General features: G+C 45.7%; 1 protein-coding gene across 1 annotated transcript in view; it reads right to left on the reverse strand.

Annotated features, from left to right (window-relative positions):
- Positions 1-2675: 2675 nt before the first annotated feature.
- Positions 2676-23861, reverse strand: part of LOC111254769 (uncharacterized) — a 41013-nt gene continuing 19827 nt past the window's right edge. The window contains exons 2-3 of the mRNA XM_022815956.2: positions 5309-5497; positions 2676-4940 (exon numbers count right to left, since the gene is read on the reverse strand). Coding sequence (XP_022671691.1) covers positions 4072-4940; positions 5309-5497 — 1058 coding nt within the window. The 3' untranslated portion in view covers positions 2676-4071. The remainder of the gene's footprint in view (positions 4941-5308; positions 5498-23861) is intronic.

Genomic DNA, 23861 nt, shown 5'->3' on the forward strand with positions numbered 1-23861 from the left:
TCAGTAATCATGCAGACACCGGTTCCGTTTTTGTTGAAAGAGAATGTTTTGCCTCTTCGAGGTAAAATGCTAAAGGAGGACAAAGGGAAAGAAGAAGTTGTGAGGGAGCAAGGTGGATTTATGGGGAGACCACAATTCCGGGCCCGTAGGGACCCCATTGAGAAGCATTTGGGGTTCGATGATTTGCAAATCCCCAACGTAATAATTCTTGGTCCTCTTGCGACTTGAGTTATCACTGTGTTTGCCACAGCGTCCGCCTCCACCCAGTTCTTCATAATTTTCTCTCCGTTTTTCGCTTTATCTTTTTGTGATTCGCCATATCCCTATAGCGAAGCGGCCTTCCCCTTCTCCTTGTATAAGTTAGAGGTTTAGCGAAAAGCGAGAAGAACGCGTGGACGGGAGATGCGTTAAATCTGCTAGCCTAGGATGAGATTGTAGAGGGGCAAAGAGAGAAAAGGGGAGGGGGTGGGCTATAGATAGCGAAGCCGAAACAGAAACGTAGCATTGGGCCTGCAGCCCAGCATAGACCTTCTGCTAGAAGACGATGGCTGTCGGCCGCCGGAGAGCTGAAGGCCGACGGCCAGACACAGCTAGATCCGAGAGTCAGAGAGGTTTCAACAGCGGGTATTGCAGGTTTCTGCTGAGGGATAGCTAGTGTGGGCTTAGGCTAAGCCCCTCCGCGACCAGCAGCCAACACCGGCGGATCGGCAACCGACGATGGCTCAGTCAAAGGGAGAAATGGATGTGCGCTATAATGTACAGTGGATAGTAACTGGCTGCTCTCTTTGCTGTCGTTCAATCTAATTTTCCCCTGGTAACAATATAACATTCCTCTATCGGCTCGCCGAACCGACCAGGAGTAACCGCTATTACGTTCAGGCCGACTAGCCACATCTTACTCGTTCCTGTGTGGCCCTATAAGGCCAGCCCAACAACCGTTTCCCTCACTGTTCAGAACCGTAAGAACGAGAGATTCTACAGTGAACCCGGTGTTACGCCGGTCAATAGAATCTAGCCGCGGCAGACATTATCCGGTAGGAGTACGCGCGTTAGATGATAATCTGTAAGGGCGCATATGGCTGAAGTTGCTTGCCAACTTGAAGGCCCCCTTCGCCGAAACGGACCAAGAAAGGATACAGGTGGATTGGAATTGAACACTTTTGGTAGGCCTATCAGCATATCATGAATTCTAGTACTCTGTAACCCAGCGCAGATCAGACAGAGAGAGAAGTAGGGAGAGAATGAGGCAGAGCGCTGTCGAGATCAGCTAGGAAAATTGACTATTGACCTCTTACACAGTACATCGAAATATCGACCCATCCCTTGTATATATATATAAGACAGGGCATTCACAAATAAAATTAATAGAAAACTTAAACCCGCTTTCATCTGCACCCTCTGCAAGGTAGATACATATACCTGAGGGACTTCGCTCTGTTTTACAACATAACGAAAAAGTTTGTATGGAGTGATATACCTTCTGAATTAAAGATGAGAAATTACCTGAAAATAGACACAGGTTTAAAAGGAAATTTTTTTGGTAGTTTTTTTTAATATAATTTTTTAATGCGTTCTTCAACTTTCGATTGTTTGAGTCCCTAATTTGTTAAGTTTGTTTTGTTAGTTCCTCGTGCCGCAGCTACACAATAGATCGACACGTTCTTTCTAATATAAAAAAAATCGCGTACGATATGCGCATTAGAGGGCCTTGGAATTTAATCTTGCCCCTGTGTAAGCTTGGTGAGTAATATATTTGCATGCTGACCTTAGGGATACGTTGTGGTCTAGGTTCGAATCCAGTCAAAGACACGTTTTGCTTCGTGCTGGGAGCCAGTCAGCCGTTTCATGGAACTATGTCTAACGGCAATACCGGACGTAAAACTCAAAATATACAGTGGTCCTACCATAAAGAGTGTGCCGAATCTAAAGCAACGCTTTACGAGACTACTTTATTGACTGTCTTACTCGGCTGTTTGTTATATGTTTTCTATTCCTTGTTGCGCACCTAAAAACTTACATGAGATGGAGTTAGGCACAGGCCAAGAAAACCTCGAATGTTCGGCCTCTCGTATCGGTGTCGCACCGATAGCTTCTGGGCTGACTTCAAATGGAGTGAAAACAATTTGTCGAATAACAAAGACTTGATATATCCGTATTTACGATAGCAGATCGTTGTATTATATGGTGTAGATTTACTTATCTAGGGCCTAAGCATCAATTTCAAATATATCGAAGATATTAGATAAAAGTAAATTATAACAAAAAATATCATTTTCTGCAGTGAGCACAGCTTTATTGATTTGTGACGACATAATAATAATATTTTTTTCGTATCGTTAATCTCTGTCTTTGCGACTTTTCTTCTTTCCTCTTTGTGTATCATAGTCGATTCTCATTCACATGCCTACTTGTAAGTTTTTATTCCACTTATTATGATTATCATCACCTGTTCATTCGTCCATTCGGCTTCATTATCTGGAATTATAATCGGTCCGATTGTAAAGGCTGCTAATATACCTGTACATAACATAAATCACAGTGAACGCTTGTTGTCGATTCTTGCTCACAATTCACAATTTGCCTTTTTCTGCCTCTCTGACTGCCTGTCCCGGACCACCCCACCGCATTATCACCTCCCCCCACCCCACCCCACCCCACCCCCCACCCCACCCTACCCCACATTATGAAGACATACGCCTGGTCACCTACACTAACAGTGTCTGCAAAAGCAGCATTGCCTGTCTCAATGTTTCCTGTCAATTCATCTTTCTGATCGAACCCCATTTTCAACCTAGCACGTGTTTTATTCTCATCGCTATTTCTGTACATGTTTCTGATTTATCAATAGTTTATGCTAAACTTTTAGCGTGCGTTGTAAGTATCAGTTTTGTCACAGCGATGGTCATTTCGTGACGCGTCGAACAGTTTGGCCGCACGCCTGACGAACCTACACGATGAAGCGTTATTGATATCCGGTCATTTCTGCTTCCTTTCCTTTAATAGTGATTCACGTTGAATAAATAGCACGGAGACATTATTCGGTTTGGCACACAAGTCATTGGGCCTCTCCTGAATGACCACGGTCCCATTTATGCTCATCGCACAATCGGTTTGAGGTCTTGAGCCCAGAGCACACTCTGTAGATGCTCACCGGTTTTTGTTGAAGTGGAATTGTTGCCCTCTCTATGCCGGTCCCATCATATATAAATGCTTTCATTCTGGAATCGCTTTGCAGACGCTTTCATTTAGCATCAGTAAATATATCATCTAGCTCACGATGCGAACTACGCTTGTACGGCTATTAAATGAGATCGACGATAACTAAACAGTTTCATCTCAGTGTATATATATACTTATTTATATCAGTCTATCTATCTAGTATATGTTTTCGGTATCCAGTTTATATATGTATATCAATTTGCGTATTTGTCTTCGGTGTTCGCTCCGATATTCTTTGCTTCGCTGGCGAACCTTTCAATGACAATTACCTAGTGCATTGCATCTCTCGCTACCCTGAATTTGCGGACAAGTTCTACCCGCACCACTCACAAATCTTAACGAGCTTCAGTTGTAAGTGGATGTCTAAGATAAGTATTTATAGCTTTCCCTTGTCATTTTTTTTATGTGTCTCAAAGGTTTCTTTCCCTTGCGGGTATTTAATCTCAGCCCAGATTCCACTGATCCTATTAGTTTAATGGCTTTGTGGAAATCCGCTCATTCAACTATACTGTAATATACTATAAGCTATATAGTATAGTACTTCAGCCGTCAGCCCTTCAACATAATCGAATGCTACACACGCAGCTATTGAACCACCTGGTAGCACCGGGTTTCGTAGACGGATTCTGTGAACGTCTTGCTATAAATTTACGTTGTCTTTGCGACGACTATGTTTCTTCGGCTGCTCTTCAGACTATACTTATATGTATGCGGTAACGCGCTAAAATTCAGCAGTGTTTTTTTGCTGTACTTGATACCTCAGTAACACGCCCACGACGTTGTTGCTACTGCCGGTGCTGTTCTAGTTTCTGGAGTACTGCAGATATGATGTCTCTGTTGTGTGGAACAAATCTAGACGATTCCCGGAAGTTGCGGAGGCCGAATGGTGGCTGTAGGAGGGCTCCCTGGCGTGGCTGGTCCATCAGAGTGTGGCGGCGGCGGCGGCGGTGCCTGAGCGGCAGCGAACTGGTGGTAATACAAGGACGCAGGGTATGCAGCGGCAGCTCCAGCCGCCAAGGCAGCGGCCGCACTACCTAACGCCGAGATTGTTGATGGCGCGGTTAGTTGGCCTGTCGGAGGCGGTGAACCCCCGGCGGTCGTCGAACGTGCGGGTGAAGTGCGACCGGGTGCAAGGGCAGCAATAGTCGACGCAGCTTCGGTCAGTGCTAAACTCGCGGATGAGCTAACTGTAGTAACTGCTGAGGTGGGTGCACCCGGAGGAGATGCTGAGCTAGTTGGCATGACACCATTCGAAACGGTACTCGGTGCGGCCCCCTCGTGGTAGAGTAGCGGCACTCGAACCATGCCCTGAGCGGCCTGCGCTGCGGCGGCATGATGCGCCATATTGGCCGCCTCCAGCTCTGCTGCCAGTTGTCGTTTCCATTTATTTCGACGATTCTGGAACCATATCTTAACCTGCGTTTCAGTTAGGTGTAGCGATGCAGCCAGGCCAGCACGCTCACTGCTAGACAAGTAGCGTTTCATGTCGAATGTCGACTCGAGCTGAAATACCTGGCTGCGCGTAAATACGGTGCGCGTCTTTTTTTTGCGGCGTTGAGCGTTTTTGTCATCTACTCCACACTTCATATCGTCCTTGACGTCATCATCTTCGCAGTCCGAATCTAAATGGCTATGCTGATGCAATGAGTGTGTATGCGTAGAAACGGCACTCAGGCCTGGATGGTGAAAAATAGTGCCTGAAGGCCGACCTAAAGGTGATCCTGCAACCATCGATAATGACGTCTATTAGTTCATTGCCCCGCCACAAATATAAAACGAAAATGCGATTCAGAATTTGAGTGATATATAGTCTATACATGGCCCATTATGTTTTTTGGAAGTATGACATTCAGGCCATGCGCGAAACTTCGGGTGGGCTTCCCATATAGGAAATAGTAAACTTGTACTATATTTATTTAGTGCCTGTTTTCGCTGACGCTATTCAACCGTAAACCAAACTATAGCGGTATACATGCGCAAGCCGTACACATCCAACAGCTACAAAGCAATCCAAATTCAGAGCTCGCAAAAGGTAGGTAGTGCGCGATATCGACAAACAATTCGTACGTTTAATAACTATGGTATTTACCAGGAGACGCGGTAGAATTAGGTGGCATAGAAGAGCCTGCAGATACGGAAGCCGTCAGATGATGGCCACCGCTTGTTTGAATGGGTGGACTTGAAGTTGAGGAGGCTCGTGCGCTGTCTGCAGAAGCCGAGCGTTCTGGTCGAGGGTACGTGCTGCTTGGTGAAGCTTCCCGTTTGATCGCCTCCCCACCTAACAAACAGAGATAAATATTTAAATTAAAATAAATATACAATTATTATTGCTTTATTTTGTTACTAGCGCCTTGTTTGGTATTTTTAATCAGCAAATACTATCCCACTTCATAGAAACAGACCAACTGTTTATATTCAAATGAAACTAGGTACAGTGTGAGATCAACATGTCGGATTTTCTCAAGATCATTCTTTCTCTATTGAAGCGGCTGGCTAACTCGAACCCTATATCTTACATATTAACAGCCGAATCGAAAAAATTAGCAAATATTACGAAAGTCATATATATACATTTCCTACACTTATTAGCTTATTTCAACATTATCTCGTAATCGATACCCGTGTAGTCGCCTAGAATTTCGCTGAGATCTGTCGTTCAGCTTGTTGTACACTATTCTGCTTCGGGGAACAATTCGGGCCCTTGTGAGCCGGCCATGCTAGGGGTCTGTCTGCTTGCTGCGTTTCCACTCAGTCGCATATGCAACCGTCCGCAAATCTCTACAAAATCTCCAACCCTCCAAGACATATTGTCACCTCTTCGTCTTCCTACACAGATGCGCTAAAAGCCTAAACGCCCGAGGCAATACAGTGAGAGATTGACAAGGGAGATTTTACCGGAAATTTGCTTCTGATTGCCTGCTTTTTCCTATCTCATAATCGACTCAACGCATTTTCTTCGTCTGATCAGTTTCTGAGTCACACAAAGAGTATCTGTAACTATGCAAGTTCACCGAGACGAAAGAAAAAACATCCCTCACAGAAAAAGCCATAGGACTTCAGTTGGCGTCATAAAATATCTGACTATGGAAATATTTTCCCGATACAAGAACTCGCTTCATTGAAACACCTTTCCTGAAAGGCCTCGTATTCGCACTATCATTATACACTTGGCCATTTGTTTACTATTTGGCCATACATACAGTGCGCCATTCTATCGCACAGTCATTTGTCCTCTTTAGAATTTCATGTTTCGTTCGTGGATGGATATGATCACTTTAATCACGATCATATCCAAAATAATAGATCCATCTTGAACTTGTCTCCTGCGCTAATGCTTCCCAATAGATGATGTGCTTGTTTCCTCTTGTCGTTGAACACACACGCCTTTCTCATCCGGTTTTCCACCTTTGCTGGCCTGCTGTTTCATTGCTTCATCGGCCAGATAGTGTAAACGAGGCACGTGTCCTTATGTGGGTTACCTCGGCAGTCAGCCGGCCTGAGCCAGCCGATCCCGATAAAGTAGCTTTCTTGTTATCGTAGTTGTCGTGTTGTGTGAACTAGAGGGCTCGGCATGTCCATCTCGCAAGGCACGTGCACTTCCTTCAGGCCATTACCCACATACTAAGAGACACAATACACTCATATGTTGCTTGCCACACGTGCACGGAGAAGTAGAGCGTCGGCGGCCGAAAAACCTGGTGCTACAACACCCTACTACACCACTCGTCATCCATTCACGTTTCCAGTCGTCGTATCTGTACACTTACCCTGCAAACATAGGACAAAGGGACAGGGAGATAGACTGCGCAAGAGAAAGCGTGGACATGACCGAATCATCGGCCTATGCGAACTGGCAAAGCACCAGCGCTTCTGTTCAGGTACCAAGTGTACTAGTGAGCGCGCCATGTTCCATATCGTATTATGTCGGGCAAAAAGGAGCCTAATTCGCCAAATGATGGTATTCATTCGACACGTGCCGTTCAAGAGAGAACAACGCGCGGAAAGTGGAGAGAACTTCGGCAAAATCAACAGGAGCCTCGCGTCGCTGATACTTCATAAAGCACACATACATGCACACAGATATGCAGATATCTACCGGTGTTTTACTTGTGCGATGTTATCCTCCATGTGCTCATTGTCCACCAGAGATCATACACAAAGATTCATCCTATTTTCAAACGTTATCAATAGCACGGTACCCATCGCCGACCGTGTCACAGGCACTTACACACTAAGTATCTTTATATAAATATATATAAAGACTATATCGTAAACACGTATAATATATATTGTAGACAATATATTCCATATTCTCGATTGACCTAGCACTATCATAGGTCCCTATCATACCTTACGTTTTCTCCACGAGTGCTTATGGGAAACGTAAAGATGGTATACTTCCTAAACGATATGCGTGCTCTCCATTTGCACCATAGCGTCATAAATGGCATCCGTACAAGCACAAATAGATATTTGAAGTGAGATATATAGGATGTATAAATAGACTTATTAAATTAGAATACAAAGCTCGACACGATAGAAAACGAAGAAGTCAGTACACACAGTGTTAGACATGGTAAGCGACGATGCACCTAATGCGAGCCATTGAGCGCTTTGAGTTGTCGAATGTTGTTGTTGTTGAACTTGTCGAAGTTTTGGCTGTAAAAGCTATCCTTTCAGATTACGTCTGAAGAGTTGAATAATTATATATCACTAATAATAATAATAATACTCTTCTATACATATATGTGCGTTCCATTTCCTCTTTTCACTGAAACATTAGTGGCCAACGCATCAGTGGCCTGCATTCTGTCGACATCAGACGCTTTTCTGATATTATTAGGTGGCTACAGCGTAACTCCGCTCTATCCCACTCCTGCCACAATTTCTACTATACTAGCTTCTTACCTAAATGCTACGATCCTACAAGCAGTCGCAAATCTTTCTCTCGAGCTAAATAAATGATATTTACACCTTGGCAACAAGGGACCTCCTCTTCCATTGCAGCATTGTTCAATGGTGCTCACTGACAAGCGCCAATGGAAGAACATACTGTTGCTGCCCCCGCTTTCCCTTCGTTTTCCCTCTGTCTTCATAAGGACAGGTAGGGTATACGTGTGTGTGCGTCCTTTTTCTAGGAAGTAATCCCATCCAGACCACGGCTGCATTCGGTTGTGTTTATGATCCGACCATCCAACTGACCTCATGATTCTACCACCCATGTCCGCCTTCCTCCACTCCCTTCTATGTATAGACGACGTCTTCGCCCGATGACGGCAGCCAGTCAGCTGCACTCGGCCCGCTGCTGGTTAGTAGAGTCAACCTCGCGATGTATCGAGTGCAGCATGTGATGTCTACCGAGGGAGCCATCCTTATGACTCCTGACATACGACCAATGCTAAACCCATTGCCCGCTACAGAGTTACGTCTCTGGCAGCCTACTTGGTTCACAGCACTAGATGCCCTCGTTGTCAGCCCCCCGTTGCTGCCTTCATAACTCGTGGCTTCTTTCTTGACGGTGTTAAGTAGCTGCTGATGCAGCACAGGCAAGAAACGTTTCTTACCACTCTGACGGTCAGCGGCAAAGGTTGTAGCATTGCTATCGTCGGCAAAGCATCTATGAAAGCGTCTCGTGCATGGACAAATCCCATAAAAACGCTAGCACTTCAATTGTTCAAGATTCTATATGAAATGTTTACACCTATCTGCACATATTTAATGTGAATCTGGCTATCTCAACGTTTTCTGTGTGCCTGAACCGTGCATGTCATCTTCCCAGTGTAACGATTGCATGTTCTTCGCTTTACAGAATGGATAGGCGGTAAAACGGGTTGGTAGCGTACGAGAATGCGAATTGTATGTACATACACTGACAGAGAGCAACGTCACAGCCCAAACGGCGACGGATAAGAGTTGCTGCACTACGCTAGTGATGTTAGTGGTCAAACGCGATTTTCGAATCCGCTTGAACGGGCGTACCCTTTGCAACTGACGGGAACGTGGATGCAAAGCATTTTTAGGAGACGATGTCTGTTTTACCTCAGGGACCGTAAGAAACACTCTAGGACTATTGGCGCACGATGGAAAATACACGCTGAGCGCAGTTTGTAGGACCACCGACATACATATAGAAGTTGACAAGTCACTCTACTCAATCCAACGCACTGCGGACAGTAGGCCTTATGTTTTGAAAACGTTGCTCAAGATGTTAGTTTTATCATCTAGTTACTCTTATTACTATTTCGTATAGTAATGTGTATAAGCTATTAGACTTGATAATATGTCGAAGTAGTAGGTATGAATTCAGTGCGTCGTTCGAGCTTATTTCGCCCATTGCAGTGTACCCATTGGATGCCACTAGTACCCAATGGGTACACTCCAACTGACGACCCATTATCTGTTGCAAAATTCGAGTAATTTAACTGACTGGATATTTCCTTGTAAGTTACTGCAGGAAGTTCTGCATCATCGTCTTTTCCATCGACCACTATCGCTACTACAACAGATAGAAGAAGGAGAAAACGAAGCTGGTTAGATTGGTTTCCGATTGCTACGATTACTGGCATTGATTCAAAATGGCATAGTCCACTATCAGTGCATAAGGCAACAAGGTACCTATTTATCATACGTCTATTTGAGGAATACATTGAAGTCATCTCGGATTTCAGTCAGCCGCTCAATGTGAATGACATACGCGGCTCCACGACTCAACTACGCGATTCGAACTTCAAGCATCAGGATCAGGTCTGAAGGCAGTCACGAGACTTCCCTGACGACACTTGCTTAGCGAAGCGAGTGAAACATCTTCTCAGACGAATCCCTGAGGACGAGCGGCTTCGTGACTCGTCTCCGCTGTTGGGTCTCAGCTCACCGTAAGTGGACTACTGACTGGAGAGTGCTGCATAGCGAAAGATGGCTGTGGTCGGACCCCAGTGCTGCTTCTAGCTACTCGAAAAGACTCTTTTTTTCCGATCAAGACACTCGAATCGAACACGTCGAAGCCCAGAGTTGTTTAAAGACGAACGCGCACAGGGACCTCGAATCGAGGTGACAAAGGCTTTTTAACGAGTATCGCCGTTTGCTGCCAGCTAGTAGCCCATCAGCCACCGCTGCCGACGGACTTCTGAACCCACTTCCTGTCAATCATCGAGGCATTGCTAAATCCTTAAGTTCGACTCCAACTTCATATGAAGTAATGCGAACTCCGCTCGCTGGGCCACATTAAAGCTATCCGAGGAACGACGTTATGTGGACAGAGGATATCAGCAGTGGACATACTGGGCAAGGAAGGATTGATGCAATGCTGTCATGCGTTATCGAACGAGAGCTATCTGTTGAGTATTTCTATGTGTATATATGATTACTGCTATTTGGGACGCCTATCAAAATATGTAGTCTATAAGGTTTGCTATTCTTTTTTTTAGGTGTAATATTTGAAGTAAGTTACCAAAGACTAATTACAATCGTCCTCATCACTAATTTTACGCTAAAATTAAAACGAAGCATTATTATTTTTTAATATAAATGTGTTTCTGAGCATTTCCGGGCTGTTTAAGCGTATTCTGTTCTTGCTCAGACTCTTCTTCAGAAAAGAAAAACTTATGTAGGCACGTATGGAAATTACGTTCTGCTGTACGAAAGACTTGCACTAAAGCTAGATTAACACGAGCTCAATATTTCATTGGGATCACGCGTAGAGTACATGCACCTTTCAGAGTGACGAAAGGCGTAAACTTAATAGTACAACTGTTCCAGTTTGAAAGTTACTTTGAAAATACTGTAAGTTTTACTGTGATCTCTACTATTTGGTTATTGTATCATATGTAAGCAGAGTCTTCATTACTGAAAGCTTTTAGAAACGACAAGTATCCAACATCGGCAGTGTATTACGGCAAACCACGAGATGCTATTCAGTGACCTCGCATTCAATTCATTCCGAGAGGCAGAGCTTGTTATGCTGAATCTTTAGCTGAGGCAAATGCTGGTCACATGACAAGATCTGTCTTGAATGATGGCCGCATGCATCGGGGAAAGACTCCGGAAGTCCGTGCAATTTGAGAGTTTCAGAGAGGCATGATCCGACCGGATGCGATGGCTGTTACATAACTGGCTGATGCTTTCAACACTTCAACTGCGCTTAGATGATGCTTTGAATAGCTATTAGTATATAATACACTACGCCGAAACTGACTATTCTCAAAAGACATATGTTTCCAGCTCGCTTCACGTCGAAAATAGCCGGAGCTAATCGTATTCAAGCGTAAATTTGTAAAATTAAACATGTTGGAATATTGTTTGATGTGTTATTTTTTTCCTTCTAAAAATTTGTCCAAATCCGAATGAGGAAACAATGGGATCCGTTCCTGCTGCTCAGATTATAAAGGGCGTACGTGATGGTTCCGTGCAATGTTAAAAAGCGTACTTCCAATTCGCCTACTATTTTCTATTTACTAACTTATTATTTTTATAGTTGTAGAAAGTGTTATCACTTGTACATGTGTATATGGCGCTCGTATCTGTATATTTTTATAGCACGATTATCTAGGTTTGAGCATGTGTCAGAGCAACTTGATTTTGGCTTGTTTCGAAATACTGCACGTTCGCATCCGGAATAGGTAGGACTAGCTTCGCCAGCTGTGATAAAACCTCGCTAACGAATAAATGATGTATATATGACAATTAATTCACAACCTTTATGACCTACTAGTTGGCGCGCGGTTCCTGCGAATCGTTTTTTGCTTCTGTTAGGTAGGTCTTGCTCAGCCTATACTTGAAAAATTATTCGCTGTAGAAAGAGCATGCCATTGGTTATGTATCAGGTAGCCACGCCTGGCCACGAAGCAAATCGTGTACGATTATGAAGCCAATAGTGCGGGAAGGGGCGGACGCAAGCGCCCTCAACGACAACAAATCGTCAAGAGGGTGAGGAGTCAGAATTCAGCATTACCTCACTTCATTGCGTCTCGCTAAATTTCGACGCTTTACTTAGCCATGGCCAACGCCGGACAAAGCGCACGGTTCAGTAGCCGTTCTGACGTTGGTTTGCCCTATCGTACCCTCATAGGCAGTCTCATTAAGAACTCAGCTCAGAACTCCACGTTCGGGCCCGACTTTTGTTGTCCCCTTCAGCTTTATCCCATTCGGTTGTTTTATTCCACCTCCTCCTTTGGGTAGCTTTAGTGCCTCCGGAGTGTTCGGCCGCGTCCAGTTTCTCTTTTCGGGGAGTCTGAAGCTATTACAAGCGCTTCGCTCGCATCACCCGACGACTCAATTAAGCTGGCACCGAAGGTTAGCTTTGAAATTGAACATTAAATGAATCTTTTCACCAACTCAGTAAGCTAGTTGCTGATCCCGGCCGGCAACTTCAAAGACCACAGCAAAGGCAAGCTTTGAGGCGCGTCCTAACAGAGAGAGAGAGAGAGAGAGAGAGAGAGAGAGAGAAGAAAAGTGGGAGAGGACTGAGTGGGTAAGTGAGAGGGCGAACATTGAGCCAGAAAGGCAAACTTCATTCTTTTTTCGTTGCTTGGGCGATTGGCCGCTGGGTCGGTCGGTCGGTCCGCGATATTGGTCGTCATTCATCGTCGTCGTGTCTCTCGTCCCTCTGTTCATCGGCGTCGTCGTCGTCGTTGCTGCCATTAAGAGCGCTACACAAGAACAGCAAGTGCTATACGTTCACGGAAGGTGAACTTTTTAATGCAGACAAAAAACGACCGAAGCAGATTTTTAAACAAGAAGCATTACAGCCATTCAGAAAGGTACAGTATCGGTAGCTAGTAAACGCTCTGCTTCCTCGAATCACTTCTAATTAACGGCACTAACGCGCTCCATGGCTTGCCACTCTAAGTAATGTGCCACAAAGAGAAAAACAAGAAAATCAAACACGAAATCTATATATTTACTATTTTAGGTATGTCATATAGCAGACAAGCATGTTTACCGATGGACGGAAAAATCTGCTTAGGTTTTAGAGCCACTTCAGCCTTTTACATGCCTACCTAGACGCATGCAAAACCTCACAAAAGATATACAGCAAATATATATTTATTACATAAATCCCGTATGCCTCAGAAAGCGTTGCGCGTTGGAACAGTGGACATTGTCGATAGTGCCGTTTGGAACACTACGAATTTTTAAATGGAGCACAACATAGTAAAAAAAAAAAAACGAAAAGAAAGTGCACTGGATATTGTACAGCGCATTACCACCAGCGGGACCAGCATTACGTATTGTTTTGCGTTCGACTGTCAAGAGATTCTTCACGTACTGGGTCTGAACCATGGTTTAGCTTTTGTGCTAAGTGTTAAGCGCGTGCGACCTACTTCCAGACACTGGTTTACTCCTGCTCCACTTTCCCAATCATAAGAGCTCATCCTGCGCTATTTGTACCAACAATCCCAGAGATATCTCTTAATTGGTTCGAAGCTTCGCTTAGAATTGAATAGGAAGAGCTACAATGGCAGGATTCCCGTCGGGCAGCGATAAAAGCGCGAATCTGCAGTAGCATAGTCAGGATGATTAGAAAGATGCCCAGTGACAGGCATTTTTCCATTCGTTCCGCCGAGCCTTGTCGTGGGCCTTGAGCAATGTGTTTTGCCATTCTCCCATCTTTTCTTCACATATGGAAGCAAGTACGCAGGCTCTGCGTGCAGTCAGTCGACTTCTTCGTTCGCATAAGTCATGCAGCCAGCTGCCGGACATTCGTTTCGAGTTTCAAGATTCTTCTTGCGACGCCCCCACAGCGAGCAACGAACGAGAAGAATCTGAGCTCGTATTAGTGAAAGAGTCTGGGTTGAACTAAGAGCCGAGCTGGAGTTGTGATAACTGCCCATATAGACACGGAAGACCCATTCGACTATCAGTAGTTGTAGAAGTATTTTACTGTGGTAGTGGCTTCTTCACAACACTCATGCTGTCAGCCCCGGACATCCCTACGCTATTCTATTCCAGATAGCGGGAGTCGAAGGGGCAATCCACAGCAGCAGCAAATAGCATGCACACAGTCAGTCGACGGAAGAAGCAGCACATATACTTGTGTATAGTGTAATTATATAGGGGTAGTAGAGTATAGCAGGGCGGCGGCTGACGTGCCGCCAGGGTCGTGAGCCGGTTCTCGAGGGCCCAGAGCAGAACTTGCAAGCTGCGCTCTTACTGCGTCTTTTCTGAACTTCTCAAGCTGCTCTTAGTCCTCTCCCTGCCCTTCGCTCTCAGCTGCAGCTTTCGTATTTAATTAATACAATCACATAATACGCCAGCAAGCAATAGGCAGGGAGAACGAAGGGACGGCGCCGGTGAAACCGCATATACCCACACAGAGCCCTATATCTGGCTATACAATGGCTATAATGCCGCACAAGACGGAGTTGGGCGACGCAATAGAAGAGACGTTAGCAGTAATAGAAGGGACTAAGAACTGAACTTAAAAGCGCCCGTCCACATGTACGTTTATACAATCCCTGCTTTAACTAAAAGAGTAAGATCTGGGGGCGGGGAGGCGGCTAGCTATCTTTAACTGGCGTGAAAGCACTGATATGATTGCCCTGCCACACGAAAGATTGCATCGAGCGGTGGCTGGCCGATCAGGGTCTATTGGACGCCGCTAACGACAAAGATAGCAAAGTGTGCACGGTTTTATGCATATACATGTATGCATTTTATTTTTTTCGGATCTTTGACATGAAAACGCGCAGCTTGTAGTTGATGAACCTAATGAATGCTGAAGACATTCGAGCTATTATTAATCTTCGAATTCTTGATTGAATTCTCGAACCGGGCGGGATAAATTGTTTTTTTTTGCCATACATGGCGTGCTGTGGGGCTCCCTTTCGTAATCTGACGCACGTTACGGCTTTAGCTCTGACAAATCTAAAGTGACACGGTTTACTCTGGTATTCTTACATCCGTATGATGTTTAAAGCGAAGTTCCCAAAAAAGAAAAAAGAAAAACACCTTGAGTATATTTCCGCCATCCAGTAGAGATTTTGCCACCTGCTTCTTGTAAGTCATCACCTACATTTATTCGAAATACACAATGAAGAACATTCAACGCTTAAACCTTAGCTTAACAGATTTGGCCTTGTTTGAATTTTCTCGGTACAACGTTCCATATGCGTGTACACTATATCGTAGCCGATTCGAAAAAAGATGCCTACGTCTCTGCACCTTTTTTCCAACCTCCTATCAATTATGGCAATGAACAAAACTATCTGGACACTTAGAGCCGTTCAAACTTTCGCTACTAATCGACTTTGTTTCGTGGTCGAATGAGGCGTCCTGTCCATCGACAACGTATCTTTCCGGTACTGCTCGAGTTACAGATAGATGAGGGCGTGGTAGTAGTAGTAGCAGTTATAGGTGCAGCAGTAGAAACAGCAGAAGCAGTAGCGGTAGTTATAGTAAGTAGCAGTTAGATTAATCACCCGCTCCACTCGTCACCGCCGGGGGCATCGGGATTCATATGAGAGTTTCCAGCCTGTTTCTATCCGAAATCGCCATTTCATCAAAGACGATAAGCTAGCCTCCGAAAAAATGCTACGCTCATTCGTATGTTTATATGGACATACATAGCTACACAGGCATCTTAATAGGTAATAGAAATGGGGCGGGCGGTAGCTAACGCTGCGAAATCGGTACTTACTTAGCAATATTGATGGCTAACGTGGCAGTACTCCGTAGATGGCATAGAATATATATAAAGGCCATGCCTCGGATAACAGATACGAAAGGGGTGCTCGGGTTACCGGCTAGCGCCGGCTGATCTACTTTCTATGGTTCTATAAGGAAACGATGGCTACATTCATTACGAGTATTGCCATATGTTCAGGGTTATTCAGGTTGATTGTAAGGCAGTCTCCCTTTTCTCCGATGTCACAAGGCTGCTTCCTAGCAATTTGAGCGTGCATATATGTACGTAGAGTTAGTTTGGTGGTTGTCCTTCTAATAGAAGAATCTTTCCAGCATCGCAACTCTTCGAAATTATGATGGCCTGCTTCCTATTTGAAGCTTATTTTGCTAGATAGATAGTTTTTATAAAATGCACATAAAAAAAAATTATGTGGACTTTTGGATTTGAAAAGTTCACGTATCCTCTGGTTGAAGGGAGCTACTTTTTAAAAGCTTTTCAAAAAATGCCATAGAGTACATTTCTGGCGGTATACACAGTACTTTTTCTCTCGCTAAAATGACCAATATATATAACTATATGTATACATAACATCTGTAAAAAATAGCATAACCTGCCGCGAATTGTATTCAAGTTCGATTCCGCATATTCCGGGAAGCGTTGCGTGCGCTTCCATTGGTTGCCACAGCCATTATCATTCTCTCGCCCCATACCGAGGAAGAGGTTTTAATTAAGCTGGCCTTCTACATAAACGACCTCCACTTATCCTCTTTCCTATGCTACAGTTGGCCTAGCTCTCAGTTCAAATAGGCGCAAAGAGGACGTTTAGCTTGCGATGACTTACACTGCCACAGGACAGGGACAGGGATCTGTCATGGATACAGAGAAGCTACAGGAAAGGGCAGACGGCTTCTGCATGTCGGATGAACATGCTTTTGCCACTGTCAGATAATCGAACTCGGATGTTTCTCGGCCTTTGCTTACTCGATCCCAACGTGCTTGCTATCCGCTCCCGAAAAACGAACTGATCCTACTGGCAGTGTCGGCATTACCCGTTACACTTTTGTTTGACAACAACCTTTTGGGTCAAGCTTGCATGCAGCTTAGTCAACCAACAAATGGACGAATGATATACCTTAGTACGAGTGACCTATGATCCGGACTGCAAAGGGGGCCAGGCACTATCCGTCAAGATGGGAGCAATAACAAAGGCTGATATTTGGTAGGCTCCTCCCTTTGCCAGTAGAATCCCACCCCATTGTGCTCTCGATATTCTGATGGTGCTGATGGCACCAATGACGGTACGGCTATGCAGTAGAACAAACGGTTGCTAGCAGAATAGCTCGACCGCTCTTATCCTTGCTATTTGCCGTCGCGGAAGGCTATTATCCAACTGTATTAGCCCTGTCAGGTCGGCGAAACACGGTTACCCCCAACATGGTTGGGAAATTAGGAGAGAGGAATAATGCCTTAGTCACTTGGGCGCTGCTAAAGCGTGACATGCGTGATATTGGCCACCTACGTACCTTGCTTTGCAGGTCCATTCAGAGGACTCTGGCCGGTTTAGATTGCTGGCTGCGCCTGCTGAACGGGCGCTGAGACGAGGGCTCTGCGCCATCTTATTCTATGCGTGCTTCTCGTTGCCCACCTTTCTGTAACTTCTACAGCCCAGGGGGTCGGCCATCGCCCTCCGCTTGGCATGCTAGCCAACTAAGCGAAGAGTAGAAGAGACGAAGCGGAGGGGAAGTCGAACAGCACCAGGTAATTAACACGATCCGATTATCACCTCCATAGACGACAAGACGACAGACCTCCCAACTTCCAGCAAAGCCTAACGGAACCCACCCCAACGACGCGAGTCGGCGGGGCGACGCTACATGAGCACCCGTCTAGTACAATTTGGTCCTATAGTCGCTCTACGATCAGAGCAGGTCAGATCCAGTAGCAATCTTCGTCTCTTCGCCGGGAATACGCAGCCTTCCTGCCAAACCCGCACGTTTACGCTACTGGCAAACAGGAACAGGAGCAGCTGTAGCAGTTACTTAACCCAGCAGATGCTGCTGGTCCAAGGCACTTCCATCCGATCGCCATAGAGGGGCCGCTGCAGGCAGCACATTCAGACATCCTGTACATTAGCGCAGGCGCCCTCTTTGTGCTAAATATCGTAATCCTGTGGTGAGCAAATTATTGGCGACCGGACCGTTCCGGTGCTACACCGGGCGCAGGGAGTAGAGCCCTTCTCGGCTTTGCCTGGCGCATGGCAGCAGCTGAACCGAGCAGCACTAGACTTCCGTGCGGTGAGCAGCAGGCGATCGATCAGCCAGCTATTCTCGAGGATCCGACCGTTTCAACGAGCAATTGGCTTATCTAAGCGACAGGAGAAAGACATCGAGATCCTGGCGGGAAGCTGCCATCGGTACGAAGTGGTGTCATGCGCTCATATGGATGAGATCCGCCAGGATGGACACGGCCAGCCGGTTAAACAGACGATAGCACCAATGACACCCTACTACGCTGCCCTGAGCAAAGCTAACCCCCAGATGCGCCGAAAGCGCTTCAGCGCTGCAGTAAGCGCGTTAACGCACAAGCGTCACTCCTGTGGCGTGTAATGCAGAGAAGGGGGGCGCTGAAGGGCGCTTGAAGTCGAGGTCGAACAGAAAGCAACGAGCAGTAATAGAGTGTAGTCGATTATATTGTGAAATACATTAGATAGCCAATATCTGCGAAGCGGCACCGGTGCTAGCAGACAATGATGAAGCCTTTTATAGGTGCGGAGACCCATTCACAGATACCCCGCCGCGTCACCGGAAGCAAACAAAAATTTAGCTCGTGTTTTGGGAAGCCATCCGGCATTACGACACTCAGTCCGTGGCGCGTGGATAAAAGACACTGAAGGAGCGCGGGAAACAAGAGCCAATTAAGTTACGAATATGCGTTGAGTTGAATCGAGATGATGTATAGGGATTGGTCTAATTTATCCATTATCTGTGTGCCATCCACAACATGGGATGAAGGCATCCGGACATCTGCGGCTGGACCTAGAACATAAATTGGATAAAGAGATCTGGCAAAACCATTTTGGTTCTGATAACCTTCGTGGAAAACCTAAACGTGAAATGCGTATTTCCCAGCTGCTTAATTTGATAGCATTGCCGAGCAAATGTTGATCAAATCGTTTGTATCAGGATCAGAGGTAAGCGAACTGTTTTGTACGAAACGGTTGTCTTCCATACAAAAAACGTAGGCGTTTAGGTTTAAACTCAAAGTCGACTGCTCTGTAATGTACATAGCTATCGCCTGCGTCAGTAATTGCATTATGGGTAAACGAGCTATTCGCTCTGCTTGCATCAGGTATGGCACTTCATTAATCGTCGAACTGTTTTGCACGCTCAATGCTACATACAAAGATGATCGTCTACTTCCAGTGCATAACTTTGGGTGCATCCAAAACCTAGCATAGTTAACTGAAGTTCCACTCGGAACACGTAGTGATGATCGAGCCCCCAAACAACACTTAAGTTCGCTCGCCCAAATGCAGTACACCGGATGAACTAGAACAAACTAGCGTAGAATTAATCGCGTACCCATTTGACAGCTCTGACAACAACAGCTAAATAACTGAAACAGAATTCGAATAGATCTCTCTTTTGATCCACGGTTTTCAATTGAGAGTAGCGGGACATTTCAAACCGTAGTCTCCCACCGTTGTCGGCCCACTAACACAGGCCCATTGATGTCCTATCAAAGCCCGCCAAAGCGGGATGGCTTCTGAATGGCACTCCTTTTTAGCTACAAGTTGAACGTGTACATATATACAGAGAGTCCCATCCTATCATACGAGAGAGCCACCATCAATCAAAACAGCGCAGAGCGCTAGCAATGCAACATATAGCAGTGAAGTTCCTGAAAAGTCACTCCCCCTGACTGGAGTTGGGTGCCATGCGCGCAGAACTAGATTGATCCATTGTTTCGTGTTCGAGTCAGTCTTTGGCCGATGGGTTGACTTTGTTCTTGTGTTGAATAACGTGGGCATCGGAAAGCTAGGAGACTTAATAGGTTCAGAGTTAACGAGGTAGACCGTGGACCATTCCGGCCATTAGTCAACATCTACTAGAGATGCGTGAAAGTCAAAAATGAACGAACACCGCCAACGCTGATTTACTATACTTTAAATTATCCCACAGTTCTTACCTATTCATCTCTTTATATATCGATCCGTGTATCCGTGCTGATCTAATCATGTAGATATACTCGTTGGTTGAAGTGACCAGGCTCCCGAAAACGTAATACGTACATACCCAATCATTGTAATTCCGTAACTGCAACGTATTTGCCATTACTACTTCCACAACTGTTTCACGAACAGAGAAGTAGGTATCATTACACTGAGTCTTTAGTATCTGTAGAAATACAAGAACAAATATGAGATAATATTAGCACTAAGTCAATGTGTTGCGAACACGCTTTCTGATACAGTGTTACCAAGGGCAAATGTGGACACATATGTAGCACATGCACATTCTGCTGAGGCCGAACAGCGGTTGAAGGCTAACTTTTACTGGCTTTGCCTTACTAACCCTCTTTAGCAAATTATCTATAGTAAACTAAGCGTCCAATGTTACCCTCTGACGTTCTTGTTATTATAGCCCATAAAAAGATGGATGTTGTGTTCTTCTGGTGTTCCACCCATTATTGATGCTAGAAACCGTGCATTTTTTGTACACGCATTTCTGCTCTTTAGCCTGATTGATATCCGCTTCTAACCAAACCCCCGTCTGCGCCTCTTGCCGCTTCCCCTCCTGCTGTTTCAGAAACGAGACTTCGCTGCAATGACTGCCCCACCCCATGATGGGGTATACACTGTATTTTAATAATAATAACAATGATCAAATGTGTGGGCATACGCGAGCCACTGTCGCGCCGCTAGCACCAGCCGTTACAGCCGTCTTTGTTGATCTACCTTATTCATATGTCGTCCTGCCTTGACTCTCCGTGCCTGCCTCGTGCGAATATGTTAGACAAAGGCGCACCAGGCAGCAGGACGCGCGGATTGGAGAAGTCGGGAGAAATCGCCCACTCGTCGGGATCGTTTCATGTGGTGCGGCGGGTTCGGACGCACGGGTTGTGACTGTGTGTTTGCACGAACGTGCATTTAGACGAAACGCTACTGCACTTCTGCGTGGAGTAAAATTGCAAAGGTCGGATCGCAGGCGAGGAACGCAACGTTCCTCCACACATACACATACAAACGCTCACATACACACAATACAGGAACACAGAGAGGCTCACCGAAAACGACGTTCATTCGATATGCGTCTTGCGATAAGGGAGAGTGGTGTGCTACACATTGAGAGCAGATTGTACTTCAGAGAATTTATATTTTATGCCATCTACGTTCGCCTTTGCTGTGTATAGGTAAATATCGTTTCGTGTAGAGCAGCGACGAGCGACGGACGATGCAGGTTGATGCCATGAATAGAGAACTACCCTCTGACTCCGAAGCCATCGCCGAGTACCGGGAGGCATCCCGCTGATAGATTGGATCACAGTCTTAGCATGGCTGTATGCAGGCGCGGCTTTCACCGCCACGGGCGCAGCAGTTACCATACGAAGAAAAGCCAGTCCTTACCTGCCACGCAGTCAAGCGCCCTCGACATCCAATCGTATCTATTGTTGCGTCAGCGGCTCTAAATAACCTCCGAAATCCATCCGTTATGTATACGCGCTCCTTCAGTGGGCGTATCTATTCCACACGCATTCCCTTCCTATCAAAGCGTGCACACACACACACACACACACCTACACACAAAGATATAGCCGGATTCGTATAGTACCATAGATACAGGACACTCAATGCAGCGCACTTCGTTGACATATGTATCCTATGGTTGGAGCAGCATTCGAGCCTACTCTACGGGGAGTCCTAATCGTGCGAGTATGTTCATTCAACGTGGGAAGCCATGAGCGTACCTCTGGGTAGTTCATTCCAAATCGCTCTTCTGTCTGTATGGCGGCCCTGCGCGCGGTCCGAGATCCATGGCGCGATGGGGAAATGAAGATGTCCCTATGATATCTGCATCAAAGTACAACCCCCGCACCCTCGATGGGGTATCATGCGGTACTGTGCGGACTTGTTGCTTTATCGTTGCGGAGTGCGGCGATCTCCTAAAACTCATAATCACATCTCGACACTTAGGCTGAAATGCTTGCTTGATTCTACGCGGGGCTTTTAATTCGACAAGATTAGCCTGAGCGCCATGTTAAACAGCATCGTATTGGCACTCTGCAACGTAATAGTAATGATCACCTGTGCCCGTGCGAGCTCTATTTAAACAAATAAGTAATGGAGGTAGATGTCGTAGATGGAGGCAGACGTTACATTTCCTTCGCCTTCATAGTGAAGTCAATTTCATAAGAGCCTCGTCTATATTCTAGCACATTGCGTAGATTGGTTTCTGAGTATCGCACCACGTTTTTCCTCGTTCGCGAGTCAACGCGTAGGACAAATTTTATGTAACCAATATTGCTTGGACGTGCTAAATGTTAAACTCCGTGCGCCTACTGAGTTCCGCAGATGTAAAATGAGGGGAAAAAAGCTATCGATTGAAAGAATAGTTTTGTTGAAAGTGCAACAGAAGAACAATTGATCTCACGCTAAACTTGGAAGCATATGGCAGGTATGAGCTCGATCATATCGTATCGCTAGGTGCCATTAGAGACTTCCTCTTACTTTCATTTACTTGCCAACGAAAATTCCCATCGTATCGAACGGCACGCTTCTGGTAAACAGGAATGCATAGTAACACTGGCACCACATTGGCGACTTCATTTATTCGTAGTGAGGCCATCATATATATGTTCTATGTTTGTGCTACCTCGAATGTCGGTATCCCTGGGATGTTAGCGATGTAAACCGAGGTAAGCCTTTGCTAGCGTGCTACCGACTGGTCAACCAATACATTGGCGTATAGTACAATCAACAAACCGTCAACAGCGAATGGCCACAAGAGAGAAATTAAAGATTTGATATTATAGTTCAAGTTACTAGTCCAGATGTAATGTAGTTCAGGTGTTGATGACGACCACTTATGCACAGCCTTGTCCTGTCGCCTACAAATTCCCTAGTTGATGCCGAGAAAGTGGGGTCTTAAGGGTTAATACATTCATCACATATTGTGCACCTATAGAGCCTGAGCTATATGGGCAGACTAACGATGACTTCATTTCATTGCTTCCACTCTAGCCCGTTCTCTCTATTTTTCACGACCTGTTTTGCGCTCTCCAGCGATTATCAGTCCAACTTTCCCGAGATGCGTTACCGTGTAGGGTCTATTGGTGTGTAAGGACCGTAGTTTCCTCCCCACCCCCTCTCGCAAGCGGAGGCCTCCTTCAGACACTGGTACCGTATAGCGAGCTGACGAAGCTATACACATATACACACACACACTGAAATACAAGCAATGAATCGTCCATCCCCAGACGCGTTCCGGGCTGCGACAGCGCCACCAGCAACAACAATTCACCAGCGTAAAAGAATTTACACTCGTTAACTCTTGGCCCCATCGCATATCGTTAGTATTTCGTATCACGCGCACGCTCGTCCGCTCACGCTTCTCTCTGTTAAACGAATCCCCCAAAGTGCCATAACATCGATCAAGTTCAGTCCGATTTTACAATCTTCTTTGAAGGCGCCAATGGACGCCGAGCGGGTGAGCGGCGCATAGAGGAGACCGGGTGTCTCTTGGCGCGCCAGACAGACATATCGAACGACAGACAAGGAGATTGTTACGCGCTTCAACGAGATGCTGCTGCTGTTACGTTATGTTTCGTGTCATCTCTCGCCTCAGCCTCTTGTTCGACTAGAGAGTTTGCGCCCATTCAAGTTAGAGACGCTAAACGAACGCAACTTGGATGAAGTATAATTGAAGCTGAGCAGAATCGACGGCTACGAGAAGTTCGAAGTCGATGTAATGTTACGGGGACGGGGCCACTTCATGAGGCGCTTAGAAACCAGACGTGAGAT

Source organism: Varroa destructor, unplaced genomic scaffold (genome assembly GCF_002443255.2).
Source record: "Varroa destructor unplaced genomic scaffold, Vdes_3.0 BEIS01000007.1, whole genome shotgun sequence".
Taxonomy (NCBI): Eukaryota; Metazoa; Arthropoda; class Arachnida; order Mesostigmata; family Varroidae; genus Varroa; species Varroa destructor.